The sequence below is a fragment of the Nymphaea colorata genome, chromosome 1 (assembly GCF_008831285.2).
Source record: "Nymphaea colorata isolate Beijing-Zhang1983 chromosome 1, ASM883128v2, whole genome shotgun sequence".
In the NCBI taxonomy this organism is placed as follows: Eukaryota; Viridiplantae; Streptophyta; class Magnoliopsida; order Nymphaeales; family Nymphaeaceae; genus Nymphaea; species Nymphaea colorata.
The window spans coordinates 3,772,046-3,793,744 of NC_045138.2; the positions used below are offsets into that span (position 1 = coordinate 3,772,046).

Below are 21,699 nucleotides of genomic sequence, written 5' to 3' on the forward strand. Positions count from 1 at the left end.
CCTACGCTCCAAGCACATCACACAACAGTACCCTGGGGCCTTGCACCGCCTGCGCTCCGAACAGGCGAGACCAGTGGCGAAAGCGGGACAACTCCCATATACATAGTCACATCCCACTGGCCTCTCATCTCTTATTCTTTCATTCTTATACTTATACTTGCACAAACACATTTAACTGGCTAGCTCCTGAGGTTGGTTCACTTCACGAGTGAACTCACACCTCCAATTGCCTCCACACGAGGGTTACACATAACCACAACAGTTTTGACTAGCCGTCATAACAATATGGGTACAACTACCCACTGTGCAAACATTTGCATCATTGCCCGCGGCAATGGGTATTCAATAAACATAACATTCACATTCATCATCATAACAATCACATATTTGAAAACTTAGCCAAACCACAGAGAATAGTCTCAATCGGTGGTGGGCTCGTAGCTGTCCTATGCAGTTATCATTCTAGAATGCTTTCTAATGCACAATTGGGGTCGAGGAGACACTCGACTCGATACCCCGCCTCATCTGTCCTAAACAGTTATCAATTCTAGCATGCACATGCAATGCGTAACATTATCAAAACAATTACTATAAGCCTTTCAAAACAATTCATATCATATATCAATTTATGTACATGCATACACATATTCATTCACGGAACACTCAATCAATTCATATCACAAATCCTAGGATCCCATGATCCTAGGAACACACATTCATTCACTTGCCCAGGCAGGGATTTGCCTGGAATGTCGCCATACCTGTGGCGCGTTCACAAGAATCTTCCAAAATGCCTCGAGCTTCGAATCCGGTAGCTCAAGGTCGACGGGATGTACCCGGTGTACCTGTAGACACAAACACAAGATAAGATTCCTACTTCATACCTCAACAATTCAAACAAAAACAAAACAAAATCATTGAGGCACGTGTCATCGCCTCGAGAGGGTGTCGACGGGTAGTGTCAACCCACAAGTTCTCCAAAAGGGTCACTTCCCACTTCTAGCCGTGCCAATAGATGCCAAAACTCAAAGCCATCAATTCTTCTATCACTAACGCCTTTCTCAAAACTCCATTTTTCTTAAATCAAGGCGTCTACCCCAAAGATACATCCAACTTATGTACGTTATCCCTATTTAACTCCAAGATACACCCGTTCACAAAAACGCGTGCTACAGGCTCACTAAAACGGTCCTAAATCTTCCCCACAACCTCACAAACTCTACCATGTTTCCCCTAATGCTTCGAAAATTAATCTATCATGCTTAAATGATCATCCAAAATATGAATCTTCGCTTCCCAACATAATCGCAAGCTTTCCCCCAAAAACGAAATCACTAACATGTGTTCCAAATAATCAATTCTAAGCTTTAGCATGCTCAAACAATAATTATACGCGTTCCAAAGAAAAATATATCATAAAATATGTTCAATTTCGCCTTGCGCACCCCAATTGAAGGTCTAAACTGCTTTAATCCTCCCGGCAGCCACCTCACGTGCCCAAGTGGTCCCCAAACGGCTAAAATCCTCCAATGCCTCCACTACTAAGGCCTCCTCTAACTGCTGTTACGAGGGGGAGGACAAATCCCCAAGCTGAAAACGGATCCAACAGTGATGAAATAGTGAAAAATCAGTGAGAGAAAGTGCTTGATTGGAGAAAATAGAAAACGAGCAGAAAATGGGGAGAGAGCATGAAGCGTGGACAGAGAGGGAGGTCGAATAGAGGGAGAAAGAGGGAAAAACGGAGGGGGACTGATAGGGGAGAGGGTTCGGTCAAAAGGGGAAAAGAAGGCAGTGAGGGGAGAGGACGGGAGAGAAGAGAGAGACGGTGGAGAGTGAGGGGAGTCGTTCGGTGGAGAGGGGAGACGAGAGACAGTGGGAGAGGGAGACGAGTGACAGTGGGAGAGGGAGGAGGAGAAGAAGGAAGAAGGAAGAGTTAGGGAGAGGTTGAGGGCTTACCCAACTGCCGACACCGACGCCGCCGCCGCCGCCGCCGTTCCTTCCTCCGCCGGCTCAAGCGTCGCCACTGCTCCCTCGTCCTCCTCCTGGTCTCACACGGGCGACACGGAAGCAAGAAGGCGTCGAGGAAGAAAAGGGAGACGCGAGGGAGAAGGGCCCTCGCGTCGGGCTCCTCTCGCGTGGGGCTAGGGTCCGGGTCTGGACCCTGACCCGACCCGCTCCGCCCAAACGCCGCGCGTTACAGTTGTCGTGCAAATCCCTCACACCGTGGTCTTCTGACTCCGGAGATGAAGTCGGGTACTTCGTGTGAAGTCGGTTACAGCAAGGGCGTCGTGTGAAGAACAAAGATGGAGCGCAGGCTGAGCGGAGGCAATGGAATGGGGGGAAGATGGGCTGCCCAGTTGAGGTTTTGGTGATTCAGAAAACGAGAAAGAGAGAGACGATCGAGGTGCTGGTGGGTTGGGGGCTTCGAAAATGGGGAGAGTGATAATCTGGGTTCCAATTAAAGCCGAAGGAGGGTGGTGATGTTTCAAATGGCAGAGATTGAAGGAATGACCTAAAATCGATGTTGATAGGAAGGGGAGTTGATCATCCAAATGAAATTAGTGGCGATGAAGACATCTGACGACTTGTGCTGCTAGTAAGAGCTCGAGCAGGTGGCAATACTGTTGAAGTAGAACAGAGATCAACAAGTAGGTGGCATTGACGAGCTTTGATGATCCGCGGATGGCCAAACCAGAGGGTGAAGCATGTTGGAGCTGGGTTGCTGCGCGGGTCGCCGGGAAGGGGGAGGGAGACGGGAAGGGGAACTGGCCAACTGGGAAGGGGAAGGGAGAGGGAGATGGGAAGGAGAACTGGCCAACTGGGAAGGGGAAGAGGGAGGGAGACGGAAAGGGGAACTGGCCAACTGGGAAGGGAAAGGGGGAGGGAGACGGGAAGGGGGAAGGAGAGACGGGAAAGGGGAAGGGAGAGGGAGACGGGAAGGAGAACTGGCCAACTGGGAAGGGGAAGGGAGAGGGAGACGGGAAGGACAACTGGACAACTGGGAAGGAGAAGGGGGGAGGGAGACGGAAAGGGGAACTGGCCAACTGGGAAGGGAAAGGGGGAGGGAGACGGGAAGGGAGAAGGAGAGACGGGAAAGGGACGGGAAAGGGGGAAGCAGGAAAGGGGGAGGGAGACGGGCCGACCGGGCCACTGCCGGGCCGGCCTATCCGGCCCGGGCCTGCTGCCGGGCCGACATATCTGGCTCGGGCCCGGCCCGGGTCGAGATTTTCCCGGCCCAAACCCGGCCCATACTGGGCCGGGCCGGCCCGATGCCCAGCCTTAAGGGAAACGAGAATATCAGATCTAAAAGTTGTCATCCGGTGGAGGTTTTTCTGGTACGTTTTTTTGGTACCGCAAAAGCAAGTTAGAATATAAGATTTTATAAAACCAATTTGCTATGAAATCAGAATTTGCCCAGTGACACCCGACCGAGCACTAGAGTACATTTTACTTGCATATGCAACTTATACACACAATAATCTACATATAGATAGTCAGAAACTCAAGCACAACTACACGAGAAGCTATATAAAACATTATATACTTGTAAAACAATTTACCTACACAAATTATGGCAATGCAGGTACCACTGGTGCATGTTTAAACAGTCACGCTACATTTATTTACGTGCACATGTATTTAATAATTTACTTTGCAATGGCAATTTTGAAATTATTTAAGCTCAAACTTTTGGACCTATTTATACTTTCACAGGAAAAAAGAAATTAATGACATACCGAAATGTTTTTCTAAATATCTTTGTGAATATTTTTATTTCAAACGCATGTGATATGCCCCTTTTACACCTTATTCGTTTTAAAATAAAAATATTAAACATCATCTCACAAAGGATAAAAAAGTTTAGCGGCCCAATTAAAGTGTTTCCCTTTAATTCTTTAAATTACATAGGAAATCTTCTCGCCGACAAAATTCTGATCAGTTCCAATGATCTATTGTTCGGTTTGACGGTGGCGTTTGCTAACAGGAAAACTGCAGTGCTTCATAAATTTTTCTCAGTTACATCTTTGAGACATGTTCATAGAACGCGTTCTGATTACGTATTGATGGTGGAGGTCGGACTTGCTGTTCTTCCCAGTAGTACCTGGGTTGGTGGCAGTCGGCTTGTCTGGTCGGACACTATACGGCTCGTACGTATTTAATCCAAAAGGAAGGGTGTGGGCTCTAACCAGGTCAGGCCGCTCAAAGGCGAAGCGAATTGAAGCCATTTCGACCATCGTCCTCAATTTTGGTCGATTGAGAGGTGAACCAGGGAAGGCACGCGCTGGACAACTGAATCTTGGAGCATGAGCGTATGGCAACCAAGGTGTACATCATGTAAGTCTTGCATTCTTTCCCTCTCTCCGTTCCCTTTCTGTTTCCCATTATTCCCACCCCTTTTTCCCCCTCCCTTGATTAATTCTCGTCTGCTATTCTTGAGCTGGAAGAGCAACCCTGGGATACTCATGAATAATTGTAGGTCCGTTTATTCCGTTCAGCTATTATTCATTATATGGCCATGTCGGGAAGTTGGCGACGGAGATACAGAAAGGGGCTAACTCCGTTGAGGGCGTGAAGGCGATGTTATGGCAGGTGAAATTGTGTGAAATGATGACGCCTATATAACAGTGAATCTTCCTTCTTCCTGAACGTGCGGTCATCTCTCTCTCTCTCTCTCACTAATTAATTTAGGTGCCAGAGACCCTACCAGATACGGTATTGGAAAAGATGAAGGCACCGCCCAAGCCGGAAGACATCCCCGTAATCAAGCCGGAGCAGCTGCCGGAAGCTGATGGTTTCATCTTTGGCTTCCCCTCTCGGTTCGGTATGATGGGTTCACAGTTCCTGTCTTTCTTCGACGGCATGGATGATATATGGAAGTCTCAGAAGCTCGCTGGTAAACCTGCGGGCATCTTCTGGAGCACCGGCTATCATGGAGGTGGCCAAGAGAATTCTGCGTAAAGCTCTCCCCCTCTTTGTCTGTATGCATAATCTAGTCATATAGACCTCTCTTTCTCTCTCTCTCCGTCTCCCTGCATAATCTGTAGTCATATGAGTGCAGTTCTGGTCTCCCATTCTCTTCCTCGTCCGCTCGGTTAGAAGCTTCTTGTTTGATAGGAACCCCAGTAGCCAGCATTCTGCGATATTAAACCGTTTTAAAAGTCTTCTGCCATTTACCTTTCATGCTTTCGGTTGTTCGCACAACCCATCATACACCCTAGACCCTCTCATTGATGTTCAAACATGATGAAACTAGTTTAAAAAGTGTTCAATCAAATACTTTTGAAGGCATAGTCACAGATAATCCGAAGGCAATTTATTAGCCACATCTCTGTATATATCTATTTCAAGCAATAGTTTTTGCAAAAATACTTGGCACATACCTGATGGGCCTTTAAATAAATGGTGAAGAAAAGGTCTCGGGCTTTACAATGATGTTTCGACCTCTCCGGCTACATGTTTCTTTTTCATGTATGAGCGAATGGAAACAAGGCTGGTGCATATGGAAAAAATATGGGTGTCCATGGCTTACACTACATTAATGTCTCCATCGTGGTAGAGGTATAACGTGCAAGTGCGGCGCTGCTTGCAGGTTGACAGCGATAACCCAGTTGGCTCATCACGGTATCATATTTGTGCCTCTGGGTTACACTTTTGGCGAAAGCATGTTTGAGATGGGCGAGGTCAAAGGTGGTTCCTCGTACGGAGCAGGGACTTACGCTGGGGATGGTTCTCGGGAGCCAACAGACTTGGAGCTGAAACAGGCATTCTACCAAGGGAAACAAGTAGCTACAGTGGCAAAGAGGCTTAACGCCATCGCCATCTGAGTCAGTAACTTCCTAGGCCACCGGCCGGCAGACTGGTGGCGGATGATCTCCACTTAGCTGTTGGACACAAATAAACTCCTTTTGATGTTTTTCTAAGAAACATGTTATGATTGTATCTGGTATTTAGTTGTTTTTAATTTAGAAGCAGTATTTATACTTGCACCATGTTTTATGAGATAAGAAACAATGTACTTCGATAATATTTTTTTGGAAATGTTTCAAACACAATGTTCTTATCAAACGCCAAACGCCTACTTGACAGAAAGAATAACACACCACTTTGAAAAGTTTAATCATGCATATAAAATTATAAAATTATGAGGAATGTTGAAAGACTTTTTAAAAATATTGTTAAATGGTTGGTTTTCTGGATACCCAACCTTTTTAGAACTAAAACCGAAGTTGCTAGAAGCAAAACGGGTTCCGCTAAAGTAAGAACCCCAATTTCGTGTCGGAGTGGGCAAGTTTGAGAGACGGAATGACTTTTTCCCTCAGATTAATCTTATCTATGGATGACACAACAATGAAAGCTTCAGGTGAGAGAGAGACTTTTCATCTCAGAATAATCTTCCATGGATGACAACTAAACTCAGGCTCGACTCAAGCTAGCTTGTTTTCAGATTCTGCTTGCTTCATAAACGAACGAGTTTCAAGTTGAAAAACGAACTCGGTTAATAAGTGCAGCTCGACCCATGCAGGCTCAACTCCGTTAAACTTAATTAAACTTGTAGAAATAAAAGATACGAAAGGCGCTACACCATATTATCAGAAGTGGAAACTTACCCCTAATGGCAACAGCGTGGGAAACTCACGTCAAACCTAGGCTCAACCAAAACGAGTTCAAGCCCGCCCAAATTGGCTCAAACTCTACTCATTTACATCCTTACTCTCAATTTAACGTTTCTATATTCAACCATTGGCTCAGAACAAGCTTAAGCTTTGTGCTGGCCTTAGGGAGAGGAAGGCCAGAAGAGTAGAGTTATGAATGATTATAGGGGACATAAGAGGACTCGAGGGTGACTGATGACGGGCAATAGGAGATTTATTATCCTTCATGTTGCCTGCTAATAGTGGCTACAATCCTGAAAACCACTTACCTAGATAACATGAAATGTCTGGTTAATCCTCCGACGGAAAGGAGTGCCTATACTTCCGTAGCTCACGCCCACCGCACAAATATCCTCTAATTGAGGCTCAATAAGGACAAAAATAAGAGTACAACAAATGGTTATCCTATAATAATTCTCTCCAAAACATTTTGCATAGCAATTTCTGAAGATCCTCTGAGAAAGGGGAAGCTTAGTTTCAGCCATGGACGAGATTAAGCACAAGCAGAGGTTCAAAATTGTAGTTAACGGATTCTGTGTAACCCAATGTGAAAATCAGAGGATACGGAAATCAGAACTGGGAAATGATGGTGCCAGACAGCTTTGAGAACCCGTTTTTGATGAGCCTTCACAGATTGAGCAGGGTTTGAGGAGTTGTACCGTATGTCAAATATGTGTATCACGGGGTCTGGTGAACCAGACGTGATGTACATCCCGTCAGGAGACCATGCCTGGCCTATTAATGCTGATTGTGAATCGGTGCTTACTTGTTTCCATCCAAATGCATGGATCTCTGACGGTCTTACTCTCATATCAAACAACCTTAGTTGCTTCTCCCGTCTCCTGCAAACATACACAGCTTCATCAGGACACTAGTCAATCACACCATTTCTCTGTTGTTTTCAACTAGACGAAATTTATAAATATTTACTGAGCAAAAACGTTAGTTGCATCCCTTGAAAATTTGATAACTTCAAAAGCCAAATTGATGTTCTTGACATACTAGTGTATAACGTAGACCAAATAACTTGCTCAGAGGGAACATGCCAGATCCGGTCTGAACAAAAGAGAACTATATAGATATTCTTGTAAAAGACTATAGGACTCTCATCAAAGAATGCTAAATGGGCTAGAGTAGTTGATTCACAATCATCTCATACCATGTTTACAGAAATTAGTATGCCATGAATAATTTGCAATATTCCACATTGACATGGAACCCTGTTGTCTATGAATAGTTGCTTCCTGATATCAACTTTCCTTTCTTGCCTTCATAGATCTTTTAGGGTAATCCTTTTCAGCTACCCTTTGTAGTATATATGCAGTTTTTTTTTTTTTTTCCTTTGGCGCATATAATTGCCTGAGTTGCTGTGTCTTGACTAGACAGACAAAATACTCAAAACCGATAAGGAGATTTGATTGGAAACTAGAACCAAAAAGTGAACATTTCAAATGCAAAACTAAGAATCAGTGCTACCAACTGATAACTTTTACCTACAAATTGGACTTCTGAGAAGCTGCTATCATACAGTTCGAAGTTCATCAGCTTTTTAACCGAATTAGCACCATAAAGACAAAGCCTGATATGTAAACCTAAAAAACTGAACCCTTGCAAGGCCAGATAACTAAAGGACACTGTCTATGATACCCTTGAAAATTATTCATTCGGAATCATGTGGAAAGAAGCAGGACAGAGGGATTGAGGAATCCTCCTAACAAGAATATGATCCAGTCTCTTCAATCAGATTGGCTCATAGGACGTGGCATGCAACTAATCGCAGCACGTAAAGCGTGCTCTTAGATTCAGAACTTGTAAACAGCACACATTAGGTAACCTGATAAACTTAGAAACAAACCTAGTTTGCACCATCAATAGGTTGAAGTCCAAGGGATTGGGCAGCACTCCCATGCACTCGCTGTCCATTTGATGCTTGAAATTAGTTTTCCTTCCATCTACATCAAACCCAATAATTTGCTTGTCGGCACCAGAAGATACTACCATATGCTTATGAGACATCCCAGCAAAACCCATAACAGCTGAAGAATGGATGTTTCTGTGCAACAGCTCTGGCTTCCAAATGTTCCTTCGGTTTTTCTCATTCCAGAGAATAACAGAGTGGTCATCTCCACCCGTTACAAAACATACAGTACTCCAAGGCATGAATTCTATGTGATTGATGACACCCTTATGATGAGGTCTTTCCTCTAAAAATGTGACCCTGGACTGCAGATCAAAGAAAACACATTTTTTTTTTTTTTACTTCAACGACAAAAAGAAATCCACAGAGAAAGTACCACTGTCACATAAGTATAAGGCTGTAATGAGAAAGAGCTATTTCATGGTGAAACATTGTAAAAAAGAATAATGTTTACCTCAAAATTTCTTTCTCGCATTTAACATTTAGCATGTCAAGAGAACTATGTTGATGTCGACAGGAGAATCACCAACATGAAAATTATTAACATACAATGACAAGAAGAATATATAATCCCAATACTGGAAGAAATGATTGTTTAGTTGCATTCAAAGGAATGAAGTGATCATATTTGTAAATCAAGCATTGTGTTCACATTCAGATAAAATCTCTTTACTTGTACGTGCTTGAACTCATAATTGTTGTCCATTTCCTTCATGATAGCACTCATGAAACCATTTTCTTTATGCCTTACTGAAGCTGAAGTTACCCTTTGCTACAAAATCATGCATAATCCACAAAACTCAAACAAAACAGTTCATAAATTCATACATAATGCATAAAAACAATAATTGGCATATATAATTCTATTAAATTAAAGTTAAAAACAATGACAGAATAAAGTGAAAAGGTTGACACCTTTCACTTAAAATTTTGAATCAAACTGGGCATGACCCAAATCCAATCTAAAAAGTATCCAAATGGTCTGCTGTAACCGTATCTTAGAACTGCCATACCAACACAGGTGTTTGCAGCCTTTCTCATGTAGCAACGTTACATAGCCCTTTTTTAAGTTTACATTTCCTTCAAGTTAATCCAGCTGCTAAATGAATTTTGCTTTGTTTGCTGGTAAGAAACATTCTTTATTCTATCTTCATAGAAGTAGGTGGCTAGAAACATCTTCCATTAAGCTGAATACCCCAGTCAATATACCATGTCCCAGCTGGAAGTCCATTTAGTAGTTAGAAAGGAACAGAGTTGAATCAGTTACTGTAAAAAAAAAAAATATTTGTAAGATATGCATTATATGTACATATCTATAAATGAAACATCTGAGACCATCTCATATACATGTTACATGCATTATATGGTTGTTTTCATTATTTTTTTCATTTTTGTGCTTTAAATGGTTGTAAAGGGAATAACTATAAATAACACATATAACATATAGAGTCATAATCCATCTACTGATACTACATAAATTGCACACTCTTGTTATGCTACGTATATGTTTTTTCTGACCAGACGAAGTTTAAGACCACGAAAAGAAGCACCCATCTTCTTCATTCTCATCTTCATTCACCTCATCTACATAAAACATGACACCACATAACCAGAAGCCTACACCTTCTTCTAAGCTTGCATTATGGTACTTGTATCCCTATTGGTCACCTGAAATCTTAAGAAGTGGAATTTCACAGCTCAACTGGCGAGCTTAAGTTCTTAATACCGTTTGGGCGCCCATACAAAGAAATTACATCAACAATACCTCATGATTTCGTAATTTTGATGCCCTTACAGCTTTTTCGTCTTTTTGGGAACTCCAAGAGCTGTTATGATTTAATAAATAGCCTTGAACTGTCTCCCTCCAACTGAAAATAGAAGCACTATAATAGTTCCATCACATGGATGTGGGTGCAGATGAGAGGATTGGTTTTGGAGGGAGAACCAATTTCAAAGAACCTAATTTATTTATAATAATAATAATAATATATTCATTCTCGGGCTTTTGCTATCAAGATTTTCCTCAGATATTAATTGGAAAATTTGTTTTTTCTGTGGGAAATACTCGGTATTTGAAAATTTTAAGAATATATAAATAATAAAAAATTACCAAATTACAAGTTTTTTCAGTATTGTAGGAGAAAATATGAGAGAGAAGGAAAGGAGAAAGAAAGAGTGGAGAGTTTCAAACTCGATAAAGAGAAAAAAAGAGGGATGAACAAGGCCCTGACTAGAAGAGGGAAAAGGCCCTCCTTCAACCTGGGCTTCAAGGGCTCCTCCACCCATGGAAGGCCTCCATCCGTATTGATGGAGGGTTCTTTTCCACTTTAGTCAATTTTTTAGCTTCTTGTTTATACTAAAATTTTTTTTGCCATTTTTTTCTTCTCTTCTTTATTGTAAAAGTTAAAATAATTTTAAGTGTAGATATATATATATATATATATTTCTTTGCCACAACAGAACTCGAGAAAAATGCCATACACCAGCATGGTGCCACAACCTCTTTATAGAGTCCACGTTACATGGCACAGTGGTTTGAAGCATTTTGTTTTCTTCTACAAAATTTTCAGTAGATTGCCTATATATTCTCTCCACATATTCTGAAAAAACTTCCAATCATGTAAAAAGTTGAGTATACCTTTAAAGTTTAAACAATATCAAAGAATTTATTCTAATGTCTCTTGAAGAGGAAAACGTACTACTACACTCTGCTTCAAACTAATTTCACTGAAATTAAGAGAACGACTGTGATGTTTGGATTATATGAGTTCTTTCGCTCCTTGGTGCCTTTGGCCCCACAATCCGAATATGATCTGAAAAAGGCATTTTGGACTCACTAAAACAATCACAAGCAAAAGAAAAATGTATAATCTAGATGCTGGTCCCATAGCATATAAACCTATGCAAAAAAAACACCTGAATCCTCTCAATGGTCTTCATTAGAAACTCAGATCCAACAAGTCCAGGTAAATCATATCACTAGATAATACAGATCAACCTTCCCGTAAACAATCACAATCATCCTATAACAAATAGGAGATGCACAAAAGGAAGTAAAAATTTGCAAGTGTTCTTTCAGTTTTTAATGGTTTCTTCTTGCTTTTTTTTAATCGATTAACATGTCCTCTTGCAAAGAAAGGTAGGAAGCATTCCAACAAAAACAGCATGAAGCCAAGTAAAACAATAAGCAAGGATCTGTCATCAGTAACTTCCAACTTTCAAACTAAGAGGAGGAGAAGCAGCAAGACAAAACATTTCTAAGAAACTTAAGATATAAATCTATTCCTTACTTCCTTAGATGAGTTAAAATTCAGGATAGATACTTGAGAATCTTTATCATCTGCACTGTACACAGCAAATACGCTATCACCATTGGGATGCCATGTTATGTTGTCAGGTGACTTCCACATTGACGATAAGCAGTCAGTTGAACTTAGCAAGGAGACATAAGATCTGTGGTTTTAGAGTTATCACGTCAAGGCAGAAATTTATTTAGACAGCTACGATTCCAAGTTCCAACAGATGAAAAAGGAAAGGAAGAGAAGGATCACAAGATAGCAAAATTTCAGAATGGTACCCTAACCACATTTTGTAAGCAAACAGCCCTATATGCTAACAAAGAGCTAATACTAAAAAACCTTAGATATAATAAATCATGACATGATAACCAGATTAGAGGTCCAAGTATTGTCACTATATAGAATAAATACTGTTAAAAAGGAAGCTTCAAGGAAAAAAAAATCAGAAGAAAAAAAAAGGAGTACAATTAGTGTGAAAAACAATGATAAGATGTCAAGAAAGAGATAGTAGGACAGAGTTAATTTGGAAGCTCCTAAACTGAAATTGCCATGTCTGGGAAAGTTACTTGATTAGAACAAATGTTTGTATATGACATCCTTTTACCAAGACAGAGAGTTAGCCACCTCGGTATTAATTCATTTTTTAACCTACAACATATTATCAAATCAAAAAACAATTCTCATTGAATAGGAAACTTCAAACTTAAACTTTATGCTAATGAAAAATGTAAAATTTAGGAAATTCAAAATTTTACCTCAAGGTATGAAGCCAATAAAAGTAGGTAGGTAACTCAGACTAAAGATGAGACTAAGCTAATAACCGCAAATGGATACTGATAAAAATATGGGATAGGTTTCTGAAGAAACATTTGCCACTGACATCCATTAGAATTTAGAAAGAGCCTTGTCTAGCCTCGACAGCTCCAAAGGCATGGTTGGACAAATTAATAATGTTTAACCTTGCAGTTAAATCCAGTTATACTGACACAGTTTCATTTTCAAAGAATTCAAGTGCACGTATATTAATTTTTCTACTTTATGTGGATGACGTGATCATTACAAGCAGTGATCGAAGCAGCATAAGAAAAAGAAAAGCTCCTTTAAGAAACAGTTTACAGCAAGGATTTTGGGTAACTTGATTTAGTTTCACATTGGTGAGGTAGAATTGTCCCAGAAATTACCTTTGGTCTCAAACTAAACTTGCCGTTCATGTAATTTATAGACAAAGTATAGCAGGACTGTTGGCACTCTAAAAGCTGCTGAACCGAAAGGGAAAATCAATAACGAAAAAAACTCTGAAGAACCCACTCATGACCGAGTTGACTGCTGCTCTTTCATACCTTACCACCATAAGCTGTGATATTGTCCATGGCATTCATGTGGCAAATCAATTTTAGTAAGCACCAAACAGCATACATATATTGTTGTTTTTTGTATTATTTGATGTAATATTACATCTATTATTAGTTATTACCATAAGATTCTTCTCGTCTTCATCAGCTTCAATGAAATTAACCACTCACATTGATTCAGATTAGGAGTTACCTGATAATCGACACACTAACACTGCAATGTGTTTTTCTAGATGAGACTTATTGGAGGTGCAAATGCAATTAAAAGTTTCATAATTTTCACTCCCACCACCTAAAGTATAATACCATGCAATGATATTAGCTGCAAAGGAAGTCGTATGGCTGAAAAGCGTGCTCATAGACATAGGGATTGATCATAAATTGTGCACCAAATTGTTACTAGTAACGACACATTTCATGAGAGGACCAAGTACATACAGACGGATGCTCGACCATGCTAGCCAAGAATATTTGAAATCTTAAAGAAAAGAACCAGGTTATCACAGTTTTCCTATAAATCTCAATTATCAGATGTTTTGCCAAGCCAATAGCTTCACCCTACTTATTATTTATTCACAGCCAAGTTTCAGCAATGGCATGGTGAATTTGAGGATCTTATATAGATACTGTCTATGCTCATGTGCATGTATTTCAAGTATATACATATACTACTATATGTGATACATGTACATATGCTTGTAATGCGATATGATGTATTAACATATGTATACAATACATTTTTTAGGTGTTTATGATGTATTAATGTATGTATATAATAGATTTTTTTTGGTGTTTATGATGTATTAATATAAGTATCATTGTATATAATAAATTTTTTAGGTGTTTGTGACTCTTACAATTGCTTTTTTGTGCATGGGCAGCATGATTATTTTGACAATGATCAGTCCCTTGTAGTGGATGTTGGAGAAAGCCAGCAGCTAGCACACAGTCTGCTGCCACTTTTCCTCTTTGTATTTTATATGGGGATGAAACCCCACCTTACACTGTCTATTCAAGCATTCCACTAACCAAAAAAATATATATATATTTTTTAAGCTTTGTGATTTTAACACCTTATGCACCTTGGCTGATATAATTTGTGCAGCTGAATTTGCTAAATTCTTTGACTCTCTTTCCTCACTTTGAGAACAATATCTAAGTACCAGATCCTTTCAACGAAGATTCGCTCCTCACTCTTTAACTCATTCTCGCTTTTACCACTTCTGAAATACAAAATATGAACTCCCATAAAAGAAGCACTGGTCCAAAGACTCCAAAACAACTTAAACTAGCCAGAGCTTACTTCATATCATTGCTAAAGATATCACAATTGCTTCAAAAACATTGTGATAATATAGACACAACAGGAAAAAAGCCATCACAACGTTTTTAGAATATCACTAAAAATCAATTCTCACTCCATTATCAAATAAAATGTTGTAAAATTTTCCCTTTTTAAATAAAACATTTTTAATGTTCTTCAAACTTTTATTTTCACTTTATGTTCCGTGTAGCTACAAAAAATAATTTTTGAAGCCTTATCAATGTTCTTGGAAGTAAATTAAAAGAAAACTCAAAATTTGACAACATTTTCAATTAGTTTTAATTTTTATATATTTTTAATTTTTGAGTTTGCAAGCAAACAAGTTTGGAAAAATACCTGAGAAAAAACACTGCCAGTACAACTATCCTCATGGTCTGAGTTTTAGATATTTAAAAGAAAAAATGCATGAAATTTGAGCTTCTTATATCTCTAAATTAATAGGATTCACAGACAACAAATGGAACACACTTTCAAATAATTAAGGATTTGAGATTAATTTGGCAGAATATTTAAGCTTACATAGTTTCCATGAACAGCCATGGCATATAGAATCATCAGACAGGAGTGCCTAACTGTACACCCAGCAAAATAACTAATGCCACTTACAATAATCTATGGCCCTAAATTTAGGTTCACATTTTGACAACATAGAAATTGCTGGCTCTGCAAACAGACATTACCTTCCCAACAGAAATTGCAAATTCAACTTTCCTTTCTTGAGTGAAATTTATGTACAAAACTAATCATGGAATTCTTTTGCATCGGACGGTGCCCTGAAATCATAATAAAGAAACTAAGGAGTGTTTGATTAACTCAGATCTTAGATTCCAGGGTCTGATTTAACATACCCAACTTAAATCTATACTTTAAACGAACCACAGATTTAAGATCTCTATTACACCTCAAACCTAGTATCTAGGAACCTAAGTTCTCAGAACACCTCATATCTAGGACCTCAGGTAATCAAATGCACTCATAGTGTTTATTTTGGATTTCCTGTCAAAGAATCAAAAGGTTCTTCTTGTTCACACCTTCTTTTGTGCTTTCTAAAAGAGACATTGTTTAGTCTTTACATCTAACAGACACTGACAAAAGATTTCCACCATTAGTCTTATTAAATGTTTTTCCAATATTGCTGCAAATGGGGAGATTCGTTAAATTTCTACTAAGTGGCAGAACAGGACCAGAGAAAAGGATCTGGAACATTATCGAGATTAAGCAAGCTTTAATGTGCCAAGATAACGAATATTAGTGCTAAAACTCAGTAACCATTGGTACCCTAGAGTCCAGATGAAAATGATAATAACTGCAACGAGCAACTGGGAAATTTTGGTTAAAAAAAGTCATCAAGAGATGAAAGTCAGATACCATACCCTTTTGATTGGAGCTTCCATAATTTAACAATTCCATCCAAATCACTGCATAACAATGATCAGCTTCAATTTAGATTTTAGCTACAGAGAGAGAGAGAGAAGCATTATTAAAAACCAGGCTGTTGAGTGCCCAACCAAGCCTCTGAATTTTCAAATGGCAGGCTGCCTAGAAACAACTAGCCTACACGACCACTGAAGCATAGGTGTATTTTTGATAACATAGATTCATAAAATATAATAATGATCAATTACTAAAAGCTTCATCCGCAGTACATTAGGTTGCACACCTGACTTGGGTGCAGCAACCGATCTGCAGAACCCATGTGACATGCAAGGATCAACATTCCTTCATTCCTCCTTACTTTATAATTTCTTCTAGAGCAAATCAACACAAATTTCTCCTTCATACTGTCAATCCATTTTATTTTTCCCTTTCGACATAAATTTTGTATTTCTAGTTCCAAATACTCAGCAAGACAGTTGCATTCAGTTCAAATAACTCCTCTCAGCAATTAGCAACTCATCCTTTACTATCCATATTCCCTGGAAATTATGACGAAAAGAAAAATGGCTCACCTTGTTGCGATTTCATCTCTTATAGGATTTAAAGCAAGACTTCTCAATTTTCTCTTGTGTTGGCTGGAAATTTGGGTGCATGGCCGAACGTGAATCATGCAAGGAGCTGACAAACTACGTATAACAGGAATTAGGCCTTTATTTTCTTCCCTTCCTGCACAGGCACAAAACAATTAAATTGTCACATTTTACTATATGACAGCCAGGTTGTGTCTAGTAACAAATGCGAGAACATAAAGATCCCCAGATGTGAATTTTAGTACTACCATACAATTTACTAAGTTCTGTAAGCTCTTGCTTCTAAAACAATTTTTATAGGTAAGCCCTGTCGGTGGTCCACCCTTCAGTACAAAGTACAAACTAATAACTTCAGGTTACCTTTTGGCAATATTGTTGGTTGCCTAGCCTCCGGAGAAATAAGTTGAGATCTGGATCGATTTTGAATTTGAGGTTGAATTTCATCAATGCACATAACAGTTGTTGGTCCATCAGTAAAACTGGCTTTCATACTACCATGATCTGCAGTGGATTTTAATTCTCCACCATCAGTGTTTCTTCTGAGGCAGGCTACCTTTGATTGATACTCATTTAACCTGCTCTTAGTCTCTTCTAGCTGCATGTCTTTTCAAACAGGATAATAATTAGTCAATATCGGAAAACCCCTTGTTCAATGTTGCATGCAAAGAATAATAACAAATTAAGTGAAATAATAACAAATTAAGTGAGCAATAGAGATGGCTTAAATATGTGCATTTTCAATGGCCGAAGAGAAATGTCAGCACAACTTTAGATTCTGGCCATTGAGCTTACCTTTAAGAAAAAACCATGCAGGTTAAATTATAGTTATCAAAATCACCTACAGCAAGCAGATATCTTGATCCCTAGGAACTTGGAAGCAGAATCCTGATTCCAAATCATGGAAATCCCAGTTTCTCGGTTATTTACTTTAGATTGACCTCAGATCAAATTTGTTACGTTATATCCTTCTTTTCTTTTTGAGTTTTACTTATGGATAACAATTTATTAGCACCTTACGTGGTCCAAGATATGACATCCTGCTGCCCACTTTCTGAATGGTCCAAACTATGGGAACAATTGCTCTCCAATTCCAATTCCCATGCCCTTCCTTGAAAAGATGATCATCAAATTGAAAACCTCACAATCCCAAAAGTAATGTTCTGTTTACTAATTTTCAAGTTCATAACCTAGAGGTCATACAGCGTCAAGAAGATATTAAGATGTTGAGATAAAGGGATGCCTCTGAGTAAGCTATCTCATAATATCAACTAGTTGTGCAACTAATAGGCATCAAACCTGTAAAACGTAAAACTGCTATCATTGGTTTCTCATCTGAAGCACATTATGACAAGGACTTGATCCGACCATTATTAATTCCTTTACAGATAGCTTCCATAGCCTCTTATCAACAAATGACTAACTGCTCTTATGAAGCAACGATTATTTAAAACCTACTATCCTATTTTATAGGATGATATTTTCTTGTATTAGTGCTTTATTTATTTGCACGCACCGAAAGACTTTTGCATGTTTGTCCTGCTATCCTTCCATTCAATGTGGCATGGAAACGATTTGAAAGATTCGTTAATGTATGTTGCAATGACGAATAGTACCAGTGACAGATATGTCATGTCAAAGCAAACGCAAAAAAGCTCGGCACTAACTAAAAGTGTTCCTCTTGGTGATGCTATCATTTTGCACAAGAGTTGTCAAAATTACTGGCTCTATTGTGGGATTAGGCGCATGATCTACATCAGAATGTAAATCAGGAAAGGTGATGGGACGGGGAACAAAAAGAAAAGTCGGGAGAGGTAATTGAGCAACTCGTGGTTGCTTCGTCTTTCTCAAAAGGCTAACTAAACGTTGATGAAAAGAAAAACAGAAGAAAACTAGGGTTTTAGACATCAGTTATGGCATCCGGAAACAGTTAAAGAGCATCGCTGTAGAGGCGGTCAAATAAAGAGGGAAAACAAGACGGCCCAACTACTTAGAAACGACAAGGGCAGATGAGCGACATCAACAGGAAACCGAAAGACAACATTGGTGCATGATTCAGAGATGAGAAACAGCACGCAACTTGTTTAGAGAAGTAGGATACTCTCTGGGCGAGATGCTCCACTTCTTTGTACTTGTGCTCGATAAAAGCCACCAAAGCTTCTTCGTCTTCTTCCTCTACATCACGGTCATCTTCGTCACCACTAGCCACGACGACGTCCTCCTTCATTTTCTTTTTCTTCCTCACATGGTCCATCGTGTACAAAGAAGCCGAAAATCCGTCCCGTTCTCGGGCGAGGAACTAACCGGAGGGATGGAGACGCCGCTGATGAAGAGAAAAAATTAAGCCTCGAGAGGGCGGTACAAAGCTCCTAAAGAACCACACTGCACGCACGGACCGAGTGATGGGTATCCTTTGACCGCAGCGTAAAACCCCGGGAATCCCAGACTCTTGGCCTTCCGTCTGCGCATGGGGTCGATACATTGAGGCTGATAATAAAATTTATGAAGAGAGTTTGATTTTTTTTTTTTTTTTTTTAATTTGTCACATGGATATGGGCTTGGTAAATACATTTAGTTTATGGCGATCAACTTTAGCAAGGCATCTTTGTTTTCAACAAATTCTTTAATAGTGACGACACATACAACATGTTTTGATGGACATGAAGTAATGGATTATCGTCCACGACAATGCAAAATTAATTATTATCGCACTAGCTAATGGCTGATCTTCTTACTTTTGTTTTTAAAGATATGAAAGAGTTCTTCATGTATGGTCAAACTATCTTTCATGTTCCCGAAGTAGTTGCCGTATACTTTACATCAGGATATGATAATATAAACCTTTGTTTGTTTCGAATACCACCAACAAAAAAAAATTTGCATTTTGTTCCAAAATCAGCACATGACCTAAAAGTCTTTCCTCTATTACCAATGAAACCTCCAGAATCGTCTAACTATGTAGAGTTGCATTCCCCTTGGTGAAATTATCGACACCAATTAATTTTTTACCAGCAGGGATATATATATATATATCCAACATTCTCCCGCTTGATGGGCTGAGACCACTATTATGTTAAGATGATGTAATTTTCTTTTGTGGTGTCATACCAGCAAACCGAATGGTACAGCCCTACAAGCATGACTGGATTTTGTATATCAATTTGGCCCTCTGAAACTATTTGGTAATGGTACTCGTCCCTTTCTTGATTGACTGGAGTTGTTCCTTTAATTGAAGGACACAAGACCAGGTTTGGGCAGCATGCATTTGTTTTAAACTGCTACAGACCTTGAGAGAAGTTGTCAGGCCAACAAGTTGAGGGTGAACAGGTTCGTTCAAGGAGATTACGATCCACAGTTGATTTTGACGCACCTGTGAAGCATTTTCAGGATTAGGTTCTTTAGTTTTTTCATCAGCGACAGACAGCACCAATGTTAAATTTATCTGGATAAGTTTTGGGTACGTATCCGAGATGAGATGAGCTGAGCTGAGCTTCCTTCTGATGCGATGAATGAAGCCTTTTTCAAGCCTGACACCACAAAAAAAGATAATAATAATAATTGTGTCGTACCGACGTAACTGTGATGACTAATCTATTTTACCGATACAGAGAATATCCTTTTTGCCCTCTCGCTGCCATAGGTATTCCTTGATTGCACCAATATTTTCGCGCACGTCTTCCTATGCATGAGCCCCCTCTTCTCTCTCCAACGTCGCCGGTGCCCCCGTCTTGGTCATCGCCAGCACCAACGCAAACGCGCATCGCCTTGCTCTCATCGCCCTTCACAGAATCCAGGTATCTCTCTCTCTCTCTTCGAGCATAAATTTACTGAGGAAGAAGGGGCAAAAGCATACTTAGGTCATTTTGTTTAGGAAATTCTGCTGGCGGCAGATTGACTGGAAGAACCGTCACCTTAATTTCAGCATCTTAGTGTTCCCGGTCGTATAGAAAAAGTTGGATTTCTTATAGCAGCGGACTGATCTATTATTGAATTTAGGTTTTCCTTTTGAAGAATTTATTTCCTGGAAGGAATTGGACTGTAAGTCTGGTTTCTCCTCTCGAGAATAAAATATTCTGCTGTTGTGATTTTGGTGGGAGTTGTCATGAATATTAAGAACTCAGATCGTTGTCGAACTTCACTCTTCTTTTGGGCTTTTTTTTTTTAAAAAAAATTATTAGTCAGACAAACGGCTCTGGACATGTGGAAGATTTTTTTTTTTTTAAATTTAACAATGCAAATTTTCGTAATGAAGGTTTCGGCTTTGCGATGTTCAAATCAAGGGGGTTTCGTTGTTGAGCAATGAATAGAAGACCTAGTCAGGTACTTGTCTACTATTCTGAAATATACTCCGCATCAAAGTTCGTTCATTTTGTCTAAGTCATTTCAATTTTTCGAATGTATTTTTGTAACTGGTTTTTGAGTGCAGCATGTACGCCTTAAATTATTAATGTAGTTGATATATTATTTTCTATAATTCTAACATTTTAGATTCAGTGAATTTCTTTTATGATGGCATGCTTTATGGTCCTTCTCTCTCATTAATGAGATCATCATCACCAGTATCAACAATGGAATATATCAACTACATTTAGACAACATGTATAATCAAAATCTTTTTGTGTCTGCAGTTGTGAATAGATGCTTGAGAGACATCTTTGATGTAAGATCTCCATGTGAAAGCATGGAGAATTTCTTTCTTGTTCTCCACGGACAGCTAACACTTGAAATCCTGTGGCACTCTGTACCAGTAGAACTTGTAGTGAGCTGCTGCACAGTGTTCCTCTTATGTTCTTTGTGTATTGTTGTTCCGTCATATAGAGTAAAAGGACACAAAAATAATGAGAACCCTGCAGAATAAATCTTCGGTTTCCATCCTAAGGTCTCTTGAACTTCATCATCCTTCTTTCCTAATTCTTGTGCTACCTACTGCATGTACAATAAATCCTACGGCTTGCTGCATATGGCCACCCATCTGATGACAATACAAATGCATTTCTGAATTCATTCTGAATTTTTCTAAGTTTCAAAATAAGCTTTAAAAGTAGCACCTGTGAGAACTCAACTATTGATTTTAGTGGTAGTTAGAATTCTTCTGTATGAATATCATGTCCACTGGCTCCAGGAACTGGGAAAATTATAGTTCTTCATATTTTGCTTCAATGGAGCAAGAACCAGTATCTATTGCAAGT

At 39.4% G+C, this 21,699-nt stretch overlaps 2 protein-coding genes and 1 long non-coding RNA gene across 5 annotated transcripts; 2 read left to right on the forward strand and 1 right to left on the reverse strand.

Annotated features, from left to right (window-relative positions):
* Positions 1-4,024: 4,024 nt before the first annotated feature.
* LOC116250159 (probable NAD(P)H dehydrogenase (quinone) FQR1-like 3) lies at positions 4,025-5,987 on the forward strand. Of its 2 annotated transcripts, none has more exons than XM_031623615.2 (4): positions 4,025-4,335; positions 4,478-4,590; positions 4,690-4,955; positions 5,591-5,987. In XM_031623615.2, exons 1-4 carry the CDS (start codon positions 4,305-4,307, stop codon positions 5,823-5,825), a joined length of 645 nt encoding a protein of 214 aa, XP_031479475.1. In that variant the 5' UTR covers positions 4,025-4,304; the 3' UTR covers positions 5,826-5,987. The 2 variants fall into 2 exon arrangements, with proteins under 2 accessions (XP_031479475.1, XP_031479484.1); XM_031623624.2 differs by having other exon boundaries at positions 4,036-4,335; positions 4,497-4,590.
* Positions 5,988-6,996: 1,009 nt separating this feature from the next.
* LOC116263755 (uncharacterized) lies at positions 6,997-18,964 on the reverse strand. Of its 2 annotated transcripts, none has more exons than XM_031643533.2 (7): positions 18,591-18,964; positions 16,874-17,108; positions 16,496-16,649; positions 15,920-15,964; positions 11,862-12,024; positions 8,509-8,876; positions 6,997-7,495 (listed from the first exon to the last, which is right to left on the reverse strand). In XM_031643533.2, exons 1-7 carry the CDS (start codon positions 18,762-18,764, stop codon positions 7,177-7,179), a joined length of 1,458 nt encoding a protein of 485 aa, XP_031499393.1. In that variant the 5' UTR covers positions 18,765-18,964; the 3' UTR covers positions 6,997-7,176. The 2 variants fall into 2 exon arrangements, with proteins under 2 accessions (XP_031499393.1, XP_031499401.1); XM_031643541.2 differs by having other exon boundaries at positions 16,874-17,116; positions 18,591-18,731.
* Positions 18,965-20,182: 1,218 nt separating this feature from the next.
* On the forward strand, positions 20,183-21,375 carry LOC116246356 (uncharacterized). Its single transcript, XR_004170676.2, has 3 exons — positions 20,183-20,304; positions 20,763-20,830; positions 21,139-21,375. It is a non-coding gene; the product is annotated as an uncharacterized LOC116246356 (long non-coding RNA).
* Positions 21,376-21,699: the final 324 nt, after the last annotated feature.

What these genes read in the sequence shown, in the direction of transcription:
- LOC116250159 (XM_031623615.2), top strand. Translation starts at nt 4,305, where the DNA reads ATGAGCGTATGGCAACCAAGGTGTACATCAT. An exon ending in TGAAGGCGATGTTATGGCAG is followed by an intron (nt 4,591 to 4,689) that starts GTGAAATTGTGT and finishes TAATTAATTTAG; the next exon opens with GTGCCAGAGACCCTACCAGA. An exon ending in GGTGGCCAAGAGAATTCTGC is followed by an intron (nt 4,956 to 5,590) that starts GTAAAGCTCTCC and finishes CGCTGCTTGCAG; the next exon opens with GTTGACAGCGATAACCCAGT.
- LOC116263755 (XM_031643533.2), bottom strand. Translation starts at nt 18,764, where the DNA reads ATGGACCATGTGAGGAAGAAAAAGAAAATGAAGGAGGACGTCGTCGTG. An exon ending in TGGAAGCTCCAATCAAAAGG is followed by an intron (nt 12,025 to 15,919) that starts GTATGGTATCTG and finishes CTAAAACCACAG; the next exon opens with ATCTTATGTCTCCTTGCTAA. An exon ending in CTATTGATGGTGCAAACTAG is followed by an intron (nt 7,496 to 8,508) that starts GTTTGTTTCTAA and finishes GTATGTTTGCAG; the next exon opens with GAGACGGGAGAAGCAACTAA.